Source organism: Panthera tigris, chromosome D1, assembly GCF_018350195.1.
Source record: "Panthera tigris isolate Pti1 chromosome D1, P.tigris_Pti1_mat1.1, whole genome shotgun sequence".
Classification (NCBI taxonomy): Eukaryota; Metazoa; Chordata; class Mammalia; order Carnivora; family Felidae; genus Panthera; species Panthera tigris.
In genome coordinates, this window is record NC_056669.1 from 66,806,118 (window position 1) to 66,818,480 (window position 12,363).

Genomic DNA, 12,363 nt, shown 5'->3' on the forward strand with positions numbered 1-12,363 from the left:
AGCCAGCCAGGTAACCCTGAGTTACATTTTTTAAATAGGGTAGACAGTGGTGTCCTAATTAACCCAGCATTTGAGCCACGACTTGGGGAGCCAGTCATCTAGTTATGGGGGTGAGGGGAGAAATGGGAAAAAGCCTCTTATGCTTGGCATGTCCCAGGAAATAGGCCAGCGTGGCAGGAGAATGAATGAGGGCCAAGTTGCAGGAAATTAGAGAAATAGGGTGTTGGGAAAAGGACAGGACAGCAGACTAGATCAGATGTAGGGTTGTGCAGACCCAAGTACTATCTTGACTTAAAACCCACTATACTATGGAACGGTATTAAGATATACCACTGATACTACACCACAGTCGTTATTTTTGTGTTGTCCGGCCATCCATGTATGGTTAGCGTCTCAAGTTACCATGTATTTCACAGGACAATGAAAAGAAATGTCACCAAGTTTGTTGCTATGCATTAGTAAGGGTTCTCTAAATTTGTGAGACTTCCCCTTGAATTTTCTCATCTTTTTTTTTTAAAGGTTTGAGAGAGCAACAGTGTGTGTACAGGAGCAGGGGAGGGTCAGAGAATCCCAAGCAAGCTCCGCGCTGTCAGCACAGAGCTGGACGTGGGGCTCCATACCACGACCCATGAGATCATAGTGAATCGAGAGGTGGACGCTTAATTCACTGAGCCACCCAGGTGCTCCTAAACCGTAATTCCTAAACCTGTAGTTGCTACTTAAGTCACACACAACTTTATCAAGTATCACAATGTTTATTGATAGATACAAGTATATAAAATCAGGGCATGAACATGACTTGATAAATTAAGTAGACTTAATTTCAATACTATAATAAGAGGGACCAATTCAAATTCTCACCATTTGTTTCACACCCACAAAACCACTTCAAGGGCATTAATGATCTCTCAAAACTGATCAGTTTTGTGCAAGTAAACCATGTTTCTTTTAAAAAGACTTGTGCACTTGCCCAGGCTCAAGGATATTAAAATCTAGCACATAAAGCCCATTACTAGAGGTAGAAATACAGGCAATATACTATTACGGCAACAACCATCAATTACAGTTAAGAATTTTTCTGTAACAACCAAATGGATAATCAAATATTGCAACAACTCAAGTATTACTGAGCAAAGTGCATTTCTACAGTATTCAGTGTTGCTATTCAGTTTTCTAACTTAAAACAGCCTATGATAACTGGCAGCAAAGAAGGTCCTTGCAATAGACTGCCTCTGCTTGAGAACTTATGATGTAATTATTGCATGCTGCTAATATACTATCTAAACATTAAAGATACTCCTAAAATATTTGATGGTAGACTATGATTAAGACATTACACTACAAAAAAACCTTATGCAGAAGGAAATCCTAACTGACGTGCTTCTGCTTTAAATATTGTGAAAACATTACAGCGGAATGAATTTTCGCAGTGGTTAGGTCAAATGCAGTTACATCATAGCAACAGTATGTTTTGCACAATTTAAGGCTTTGGCTGGTTCTTTAGTCAGCTTCTTCCTCAGATTCTTCTTCTTCAGCAGTTTCTAGCCAGGTTAGCCACTGATTCACCTGTAAATTTGTAAGTTAACAGAATTAAGCCATACTTCTGAAAGAGAAACTCAAATCCAGTTTTGACTTAGCTCCTTTAGTGGGTTTGCTAGCTTGATCCTGAGTTTTAGGTGGTACACCCTTTATAACAAAAGCCTCAGAACATACTGTAAATAGTACTTGGCTATTAAAGAGAATTTATTCTTTATATTTGGGAAGCTGTTGACTTTTTGACACTGCTTCCAATCACATCATAGGCTCATTTTAGTATGGGACAGGGGCTCCTCCCAAACCTGAATTATGTTAGCAATACTGGGGAGAGAGAGGAGAGAAAGATCCCTAAAAAGATTTCTAGCCCTACCCCAGAATTGCTAGCAGATTCCCCAAGGGCAGGGAGAATGATTAGCTCACAAAGCTCACCTGTGAACATTAGGAAGAAAATACTGTAGAGACCAGTGCTTCTCAAAGCCTGATCCCCTATGAAATCAGCACGAGAATCGCCTGGACTGTGTTGTGTACCACAGACCTGCTAAATCTGATTCTCTGAAACTGGCTTTTCAACTACTCTGTAGGTGATTAATGTACTGTGATTTTAGAATCCCCAGAGATATAAAGGTCTTCCCCTAGGACTAGAATTCCACTCATAGAAAATGAAGATGTGAGAAATGAGAAGCAATCTCTTCTTTACTAACATTTTTTTAAATGCTTAAATCCAATCTTGTGCAATCACTCAACCATTCAACCTTTGGGAGTAGCTTTACTTCTAAAAAATGTTAGCCGCCAACATCTTACATATGTATCACTAGGATAGAAGCCTTTCACCACTTCACAGCTTTCCCTCACTGTACTATTTTTACCAAAGCTTGTAAACATGCAGAAAGATACATACAGATAAAACTACAACTATTTTGCCTCCTGTACTTCACTAAATACTAAGTAAACTGAAAAAAGCAGACTAAATGCCTCCAACAAAAGTTTTACCTGGAACAAAGCCTTGCCTTTCCCAGGAAATTCTTGGGTTATATCTTCTTTCCAAGCCAAAAAAGCTTCTTCTTCAATAATTTCCATGTCATAAAAGTGAACAAAAAAGCGGAGCAACATGCCTAAAAGATAACACACAAACCCCATGATCTAGTGTGATGTGGAAAAAACTGCCCCACGCTCGCCACTGTCCGGCTACTGTCCTCGGCCACTCACCTTTGGGGAAGTTGCTGTTGTAGCAGTGCACCTGCAGAGCATACAGGGCACTGACTTGCAGATCAACGTGATCATGAAGGAATTTCTGCATTACTGGCTTGAAAGAAAGCAGCAGTTGTTTTTCCTGCTCTAACTGTTCTTTGGAAGGAGCAGAGGAAGAATCTGTCTCATCACTGGGTGGGTTTACTTCACTAGAAATATACTGTAAGAAGCTGCACAGAAAGAGATCTTGTCAGAACCCCAAAGCAAAATTTTCTAGCCCAAGAAAGACAATCCTTAGTCCCTTGCCTTATACTTTTTTCTAATAAATAAAACAAGTGTTAATGTAACCCTGGACTTTACCTTACCTAGTCATTAAGATGTTCACAAATCCTTTATCTACATGAAGTTTGGGGGAGATGTTATCTTTAATCCATTTATATATGGTTTGAGGGGATGGATCCAACTTTATTTGCTTCAACAATTCCTTCTCCAATTTGAGGAGTGGGAATAAGAAACTCAGTCCCTTTCCTTCCAAAATCTCCAACATGCGGTCCTTATTCTGATCAATTTCTGAAGAGACAAAACCATCTACACATCAGCAGGTAGTTGATTTTAGCCAGTTGGCCTGTCTAGAAAATGGCTTTACAAATGATTTCCCAAATGTACAAGATTTATAATAACCCAGCAAAGCAAACACTTAGTATCTGGATCAAATGAGAGCAGTTAAATCATTATCACTTTTCATAAAGGTGAAATCTAACCTATGGTAATTCTTATCATTATCTGGACAAGATAATCCAGTCTGATTTGTATAGATCCACTCAAGATACTAAAGACTCTTCAGATTTTGTATTAAGAAAAAAAATCCCCAAAATTCTCTTACCTGGGAGCATTTTCTGCATATTGACCTTGCTTTGTTGAAAAAGTTCTGTTAACCATTCTCGATCTTGTAATTTAGCTAATTGCTGAAGACAAAGTAAGAAGAGAGGAAAATGGGTGCCACTTTCCAGTGGTTGAGCTAGTTCTGAAATGCTCACCAGCTCTGAAATGATGGCACGAGCTGCAAACTGTGCTAAATATGATTTCACCAAGGGGATGTCAACCTCCAGTTTGGGGCACTGGTCCAATACGTTCAGGAAAGCCTTAGAAGGAATACACAACACAATCAACCTAGCAGTTCTCAAACGTGAATGCCAAAAAGTTCTCCCAGAATCAGAGCAGCGTGCTCACCTGCATGAAGTTGTCACTGGTGGCTATCCCTTCCTGTTTGAGCAAACTGATCAAAGAACTTGCTTTTTCTTTATCTTCATCACTTCTATCTAGTGACAGGATAATTACTTTGCTTAACATCTCAGGAAGAAAGTGTTTAGGAGCCCTCATCTCTCTCACACCACTGACCGCTTCATTCGCGTTCCCACTATTCAGATATTCAGTCACAACAGTTTCCTGAAAAGAACACAATCCAAATCTCTTTAGTGTTTTCCTATCTCAAATATACTCCATGAATCAGACTATGGGATTATTTGAAACTTACAGTTAGTTTAAGTAGTTCTTCCTTTGATGGTGGTGGCTTTTTACTAGTCTTGGCAGGCTTTTCCTGGATAAGTGGAGGATTAGTTTTGAGACCAAGCTGAGGTGTCTAAAAACAAACAAACACAGCAACATGATAAGTATGATTTAATTTTTTTAAAAGTGTGTGAAGTTATAGGAAAGACCCTAAAAAAAATCTTCAGACATCTTCATAAAATACCATAACCATAGAAAATACTATCCTACTACAGTCCATACCTGTCCCAGAGGTGGTGTTTGAGTGCGTGGTGGTTGTGCACTAGGAGGAATCATAGTTATCTGGGGCTGAAGCTTTGGCACTTGATTTTTATTCATTAAGAACGACTGAGCAGGCCTCAGGCTAATCTAGAATTGAAAACAAAACAAAGTTAACATGCAGTTGGTAAACATTAGATCCAACATCCTAAGATTAATTCAGTATATACAGACATCCTAGAATCTAGGGCAGAAGTTAGAGAATGGACCGCTGAAAAGTAAGCTCCGTGTTAACATAACTTCTGGCAAGAAAACTAAAGATCTGATCCACATGAAAATAATATACAGTTACAAAAATCTTATATTTGTACTAGGATTCTCCTAGAATAAGCATCACTAAAATATTAACTAGAAAATGTCTTGTTTTATTCTTATAGTTAAGTCATTCTATATACAGAAAAAGACAATTACAATCCTGACAACCATTTTCTTTGCTTTAATTGAAGATTTTAACAGACTTGCCCTCATATCTCATAATCTTCGCTCATAGGACACTGGACATCCAAAGAAAGAAAAAGAAGTACAGAAAAGAAAGAATTAAAGAACTCCAGCATTAAGTCCTCTTAATAACGCGTCTTATTTATAATCATCGGGCAATAGATTTCTGAATTGACAAACTATGGTATAGAAGTAACATAGGCAAATGTACCTCATCTGCATTAAGCTGTCCTTTCTTAGAAAACCGAGGTGGCATATCCTTCGACTGTCCTTGCAGCTGGGATAAGAGTCCCTGACTCTGGTTATGGTAGAGCTGGCTTAGCCCCTATTTTAGAAAGGGAGAAAGAAAGTCTAGATAAAAAGGGGTCCACAAATTATGGTAATCAACTACCAAAGGGATGAGCCAAGCCATAAGGAAAGCTAAACTGAATATGCCCAGAGAAAGTAAAGATGCAACAAGGGAAGAATAAAAATCTAGTCCTATCAAATAAAAACGCTGTGATTTTACTAATTTTAAGGATAAGCATCTTACCCAGTTTTAAGTAACTGGTCACACAGATGCTTTGGTTTAGAAAAACAAACATGACCCTAAAATATCACTTTTAAGAAAGCAAAAAATAAATCCTATGTATTGCAGGATTTAATATTTGTTGCCTAAGCATTCTTACGTTTCCTTACCTGGCTTTTCATAAACTTGCCTCCCATCTCTCCAAACTGCGATTGTGTGGGAGGCATGATGTGTCCCCCATGGCCATTGAAGAGTTGATTAGAACGATGACGCCCCATGGTGGGTGAAAATCTATCCTGGATAACTCCTGGACCAGTACCAATTCCGCTACCTTAAAATACATACAGGAACAACTCTTTACAACTCTGCTACTGTTAAAACATTTAAAGTTGATTTTTTATTTTAACAAAACCACGGTTTTGTTCAAAATCACCTGGCATTTGTCCAAACATATCAGCAAGTCCTCCAAGTGGGTCCCTATCCATTTTCATCCTGGGTGGCATGAACGGTCCCTCCAGAAAGAAGTCACTTCTCATCCCTTGAGCCATAGGAGCAGGAATAAAGACTCCTAGATCCTTTAGAAATAGTGAATAAACACCTGATTCTAGACACTATTTTACATAAATAATTCTCATTTGGGGGGAAAAAAACCCTTTCAGACTACTGGAGGGCTAATTATGCAATTTCTGTAGATAATTTCTTCCCCAAATGGTAAACAAGAAACTAAAAACATTAATAAGCTCCACCAGTAAGAGGAGTCTCAAGTGTTAATAGGATCCTTGTGGTTCAATAAACTTAAAACCAACTGGATTAAAAAAACATCAGTATCTTACTTTTACTGCATCTTGACGGATTTGATTGATCGTCTTTGGTCCATTGTCAAGAAAAGCCTTGCGAGGAACCCAATGGTGTTCTCGCAACTCTACGGTATCCTTTAATTTAAAAGTAGTTCTGGTAAGTTTTAATTTTAGTATTTCCAAAGAAAAGAAATCAGCTTATCAACACAGTTAAACCAGTTTTACCTGCAGCAGGAAACGAATCCTCGCTGGCAATTCCTTACTTAGCATCAAGGAGCACATTCGGGCAAAGTACTGATCCATTAAGGACTAATAGAAGAGAAAAATACTTCGCTAAAACATGTTATGACAAAAGTGTAGTATTTAAGGCTTTTAAGACTTCTCACGTTATAATCAAAGTTGATGGGCTAATATGATAATCCCCTATATCACAAAAACAAGTCCTTTGATTTGAAGAAAATTAACACAAGCTACTTATTAATAACATACCTTGGCTCGTTCATGGTCTAATCTAGGTCCCACTGTCCTCATTATCTGACAGAGGCACTCCAAATCCTCTCCCATATCTTTGAGTTGGACTCTCTTCTTCTTTTCCAAAAGCTACCAAAAAATGCCAATGTGTTGACAAAATCTTATTTAAGTTGTAACACTTTTCTACCTGTATTTTACAAAACACACTGCATACTTCAAGTCACTATTTACAACATTTAACTAGCAGTTTTGCTGACCATTCTGAAATATTAAACTAACCTACCAACATTCTCAGATAGTAAAAAGTAATTATAATTGACCCCCTCCCACAAATAATCATGTAACCAGTGATAAATCTAAGCCTACATTCACATACTTACTGTTTTGATGCACTTATGAAGGATAGATTCATGAATAAGATCAAGCTTTCCAAGTTCTCCAATGAATTTGATGTTCCCCAACATCTTGATCTTAGCAATGGCTCTCTGTTCCTCCTCCTCGGGGAGGAGGGGATTTTCACGCTTATCATAGACTGAAAATACACAACAGAAAAAAGTCAACATTCAGAATGAAATTCAATATCCCCAATAGTACTTAGGTATCAAACATAAACTCTCACCATCAACATTTCTGGTTCGGTTTTCAAATTCATCTTGTAATTTGGAAATTAGGAGGCGTCTGAATGTCTATTGGAAACAAAGACATTTGGCAGGTTTTGTTAAATGAAATCTTTCAAATCAACTTTGAAATAAGCAAGCAAACACTACCACTTACTGTGCTTTGCTTCTGTCCTGGTTGACCCTCTGCTGCTGGGCCATCAAAGTTTGGTGCATCTTCTGCCAATCGCAGACATAGCTGAGCATACAGTGAGCTATACTTTGGCTCTTCTAGGGCTTTGTCCACAATCTACAGAAAATGGCATTTTTCTTTTTTTTAAATAGGACAACCTTCTGAAAGTACCCTTCCTTTAATACTTCCTTATAAGCCTTAAGGATCTTAAACCTCCTAACTTTACTGACAAACTCTGCCTCATTTACCTTATGCATATAAAATGATTATTAGCACACAGCCTGAAAAATACAAGCACTTAAACACTAGCTGCAACACGGTACCAAAAAAGTCCAACTATACAGATCTCATACAAGTAAAGCCCCCCCACCCCCTCCAAGAGTTAAAAATATCTTGGATACTGAAACTATAAACAGACACTGAAATCTTATTATCGACTATCATACAATTCATTTCCAAGACCAAAATAGGTTTTCCACAGAAAGAAAAACACAAAAAATGTGAATAGCCTGTGCTTAGCCCATTTAACTCTCCAAACATTGTATGAACAATTTACAAATTCACCTTTTAGGACAAAGGACAACCACACTTGGGGTAAGCACTATGTGATGTATGAAATTAGCAAATCTCTGTTGTATATGTGAAACTAATATGAAATTGTCACACTATACTTCAACACAAAAAATAAAAACCCACCTCTTAAATCTGATGCCATTAAAAGTCGGTTATTTTTAAAATCACCATCACAATTCAATAAACACGTAGCTCACGCCTCCAAGTTTTAAGCAACAATGTACAGAAAACTTGGGTCTGTTAACTATTTTACTCTCCCTTTCAGCTAAGCCAATTTTTAACTTACCAGCAGTATGACCCCTTTAAGGATGAGTTTAGACTCTACACCCACATTGAGGAGCTCAAGGCATAGCTTGTCAAACTTTTCAGGAGTAAGCTTATTTAGTATGCTGGGGAGAAAGGAATCATACTAAGTGTCAGGCAACACACAAAAAATTAGAGTTGAAAAACAACTTTGAAATTAATTTTTTCTTCAAGACCCATCTTACCCATATAACCAAAGGTATGTTAAAATAAAGCTGTTATTCAGGTAATATCTGTACCTGCTTCGGGGTCCCCAGCTGTTTGACAAATCTTTCTCACTACCTCAAAAGTCAGAGAGCAAGAATCTTATTAAGGCTAAAATCCAGGAACTAAGACCAATGTGTTCCATGCTTCTTCAGTGGGTTACACATCAGGCATGGGAAATATCAGGACAAAAAGGCTTATGTATTTTAACTCAATGACCACAAGCAACCCTTAAGCCTCAAAATAGCCAACATGCTGCTCTTCAGTTTAAGATAACTGCCAACACTGGCATTCGTTAAAATACACACTTTGGACGTGAACATTGCCTTCTAAGTAATACAGCCTACACACGAGACAAACCCAGCCAACTCATTCTTTTTCCCTCGTTTTAGTGAAAGAAAAAAGCAGATCTATAAACTTACCCTCTTACTTTCCTGAAGATTGCATCATGTCGTTCTTTTTCATTTGCGGAGTTGTTTGCTGCGGAGTTGTCATCTCGTCTAGTGCTTCGTGCAGGAATCCATTTCTGAGCGTTTTGCCCTGGGGTTTTCCCCAGGAACTCGCTAGTAAAAATTTGTAAGATTCCTAATTAAGATGATTTAAAACCTAGCACGGTCACTTATCAAACGTCATCCCACTCGGATATCTTTCTAAATAGAATAAGCAGTTTACATGTTTTCAGTTTCCCTTACAACTAAGCAACTCGCAATCAATGCTTCTCAAATTCAGAATCACCTGAAGGGCTCGTTAAGAGAGATTGCTGGGCCCACCCGCAGTTTCTGTTTTAGTGGGTCTGGGGTAGGACTAGATAATTTGCATTTTTAATAAACTCCCAGGTGATGCCAATGCTGGTGGTTCTAGGAATCACACCTTGAGAACCAACATTTTCTAATGTTGTGTGACCATGTTCCTTGCATGCATACAGCTCTACCACTAATTAGTACAGGTAACTGCTGATAATAGTAATTGTTGATTTCTGAATATTAATGAAAACAATCCAAAGAGCTAAGGATAAAGAGCAGTTCGAGAGCCCTAACTCAGGTAATTTAGCAAAAAGGATAATTAAGAGCTGATATTCTAAGATACGTAGCAGAAACCATGCCCAGTATGATTAAGATTCTCGATATCTAGAACTACATTGTTATATGTGTGAAATACTATTAAACTAAATCTGTTCTATGGCAACTCATGGCTTCTACACACTTACTATACCTGTTGCCAGCAGTCTTGGGATAGTGCTGAGGTGCACCCCTACTTCCTCCTCCGCCCGAAGAAGCACTATTTAAAAGAAAAACTTCTTTAAAAATCCATATGCCACCTGTCTCACTTAAAAGGGCTAAAAGGTGTCTTTAAATATTCTGTATTTCAGAAATTACACTACAGACGAAGAGGAAACTGGGCCTAAAGGAAAGTCAAATCACTGACAACTACTCTTCAGAGGACAAACAAAAAGATAATGAGAAGTGAAGAACTTAAAAAAAAAAAAAATGTACGTGGCACATTATACATTGAACTTGCAGCATATTAAGTCAGAATTACTTAGCGTGGGGATTCTTTTGATTTTGTGATTGGTCTCTTGGTAACAATTGCCAAAAATAAATCTCCACATACCTGAAACGAGAAGCACCCCCTTCTGCGATCGCACTCTCCACTTTGGCGGCTTGACAACGAAGAATCTTCAAAAGAATAATATTAATGGATGGGGTGGGGAGGGAAGAGGATGGGAGAAATGAAAAACCTAGAATGAAAAAGAGTACCAAAATTAGACACTGCTAACATACAAATCTATGAAGTTTCCTTCAATTAGAATTTATTTCAGATCCTGGCACTGCAGTTAACTGAACTTTGACTGCATTGCAGATCTCCTAAGACTAAAATAGAACGTACTCAAACACAAGTGGACAATTATTTTGCTTAGCCACCTGGAAATTCCCTTATGTTCAAAGATGCAAAGAACCTTCACAAATACAAGAGACAGCATTTCAACTGTGAACAACGAATCTTTGAAAAAGCCACATTCTACTTTCTTGAAAGCTGAGCACCGATATCAAGAACAGAAAACCTAACTTATCCGCATGGGCACATTATGTGGAAAATATCCTAAGTTTGCACTGCCTCGACGACGAGCCCAGCGGGCCGAATAAGACCTGACTAAAGGCTGTTCAGCAGTTTTCCTTCACTGTCCGTTCTTTTAACCCCTCCGCACACAGGGCATCTAGGAAGATGCGAGAGGGACATGGGTGTACGGTGGCTGGCACTCAGCAGGCGGAAGACACCGGCAACAACATGGCAGCAGGAACCTCCGCCCCATTTTTTCCCTTCCTGGGAACAAAAGAGCAGTGGATTCCTCCCACCCAGGCTGAAGTTAGGGAAGTGCTTCCGACAGCCTCCCCTCGAAGCCGCTGGGGGCAAGCCTCGGCGGGGAGGAGCGGAGGCCGCCCCCGCCGGCCCAGCGCCCGGCCCTTTGTTCTCCAGGCAGGAAGGCGGCCTCCTTCCCACCCGCCGCCTCCGAGCGGGCCCCCTCCCTCCGCATAAATCCCCGAGGGACTGACAGCCGCTTCTCCGTTCCCTTCCCTGCTGACAAAAGGACGCAAATCCTAGTTTTCTCTACCCTCGCCGGTCCCAGGCAGGGCCCGCTCCCCGCCGGCACCGGGGCCTCACATACCGCCTCCCCGCCGGGAGGACGGACTCCGGGACTCCTACGCCTCGGCTGGTCCCGCGCCAACGGCCGGGCCCTCCCCGCCGGCCTGCACGTCGCTCCCCACCGGGGCGCGCGCGGCCCCGCCACGCTCTCTCCCTCCGAACACACGAGCGCCTCGGCCCGCCCTGACCCCGGCCACCGACAGCCACGATGACGGCCGGGGGACGCCACGGCTCCCGGTTTCCTTCTACTCCATCAGCAACGGGAAAGGAGAACAAAGGAGAAGAATTTCTAGGTGCCCGGAGCGCGGAAAACACGCTAACAAGGGCCGCCCCGCCCGGCTCCGCCTGCGGCCGCCATTTTGTACCGCTCGAGAAGAAGCGGCCAGGGGACGGCGGCCATTTTAGAGCGCTCTACTCGGCGGCGGCTCCACTCACCTTCACCGAGAACTCAGCAGCTGCCGCCGCAGCTGCCTCCTCAGGATCCGGTCGTCGGGGACAGGGAAGGGAGGGGGAAGGGGAACGGAAAACAAAAAAGGGGGAGGGAAGGGGGAGGAAGGAGTCGGGAACGACTTGAAACTCTCAGCTCAGAGGAGTCGCTGCCGCAGCCACCACCCGGTACTCGCCGCCACCTCCATAGAGCTCCGACTCGCTGCTGGCGCTGAGGCGTGTCTGAAGCCGAACTTATCACTCTGGAGCAGCCGAACCCACCAGAGCCGCCCCGAATGGCTCCTTCGCCACCCAATCAGCAGTCTGGTTGCAGTCTACCACCAATCCGCGTAGAGCGGTGGGGAGGAGTCACAGGGCCAAGCTCGGTTGCGGCGCAGCCCCGCCGCAGTGCGCAAAGCCATATTCGCGAAGGCTCTGAGACCAAGCCAGTGGCGTAAGGGGAGCTGAGTACCGTGGAGATGCGGGCCACTTGCGTAAAGTCGGAGAGCCCTTCTGCGTCTGCGTTGGTGTGGCTGTCTCATCTTCCTCCTCTTTGTTCCCTGACTCTACCCTTGCTCGAGTTGTGTAGCCCTCTTCCCCTCTACCTCGTTTTCTCACCGGGAATATGGGGGTGGAACTCACTTCTCCCCTACCCTACCCGAT

General features: G+C 41.5%; 1 protein-coding gene and 1 non-coding gene across 2 annotated transcripts; both read right to left on the bottom strand.

Moving 5' to 3' along the window:
• Window positions 1-739: 739 nt before the first annotated feature.
• EIF4G2 (eukaryotic translation initiation factor 4 gamma 2) lies at window positions 740-11,527 on the bottom strand (the record flags this gene model as incomplete). The annotated part of the gene is made up of 22 exons (XM_042959613.1): window positions 740-1,566; window positions 2,527-2,648; window positions 2,743-2,954; window positions 3,090-3,294; window positions 3,608-3,866; window positions 3,955-4,170; window positions 4,259-4,363; window positions 4,513-4,638; window positions 5,198-5,311; window positions 5,665-5,825; window positions 5,928-6,069; window positions 6,328-6,426; window positions 6,517-6,600; window positions 6,781-6,891; window positions 7,143-7,294; window positions 7,382-7,448; window positions 7,537-7,668; window positions 8,411-8,513; window positions 9,054-9,194; window positions 9,844-9,909; window positions 10,243-10,307; window positions 11,243-11,527. Coding segments are annotated over 22 exons (3,033 nt in total), but the record flags the coding sequence as incomplete, so codon positions are not given.
• On the bottom strand, window positions 5,007-5,145 carry LOC122231628. Its single transcript, XR_006208884.1, has one exon. It is a non-coding gene; the product is annotated as a small nucleolar RNA SNORD97 (small nucleolar RNA).
• Window positions 11,528-12,363: the final 836 nt, after the last annotated feature.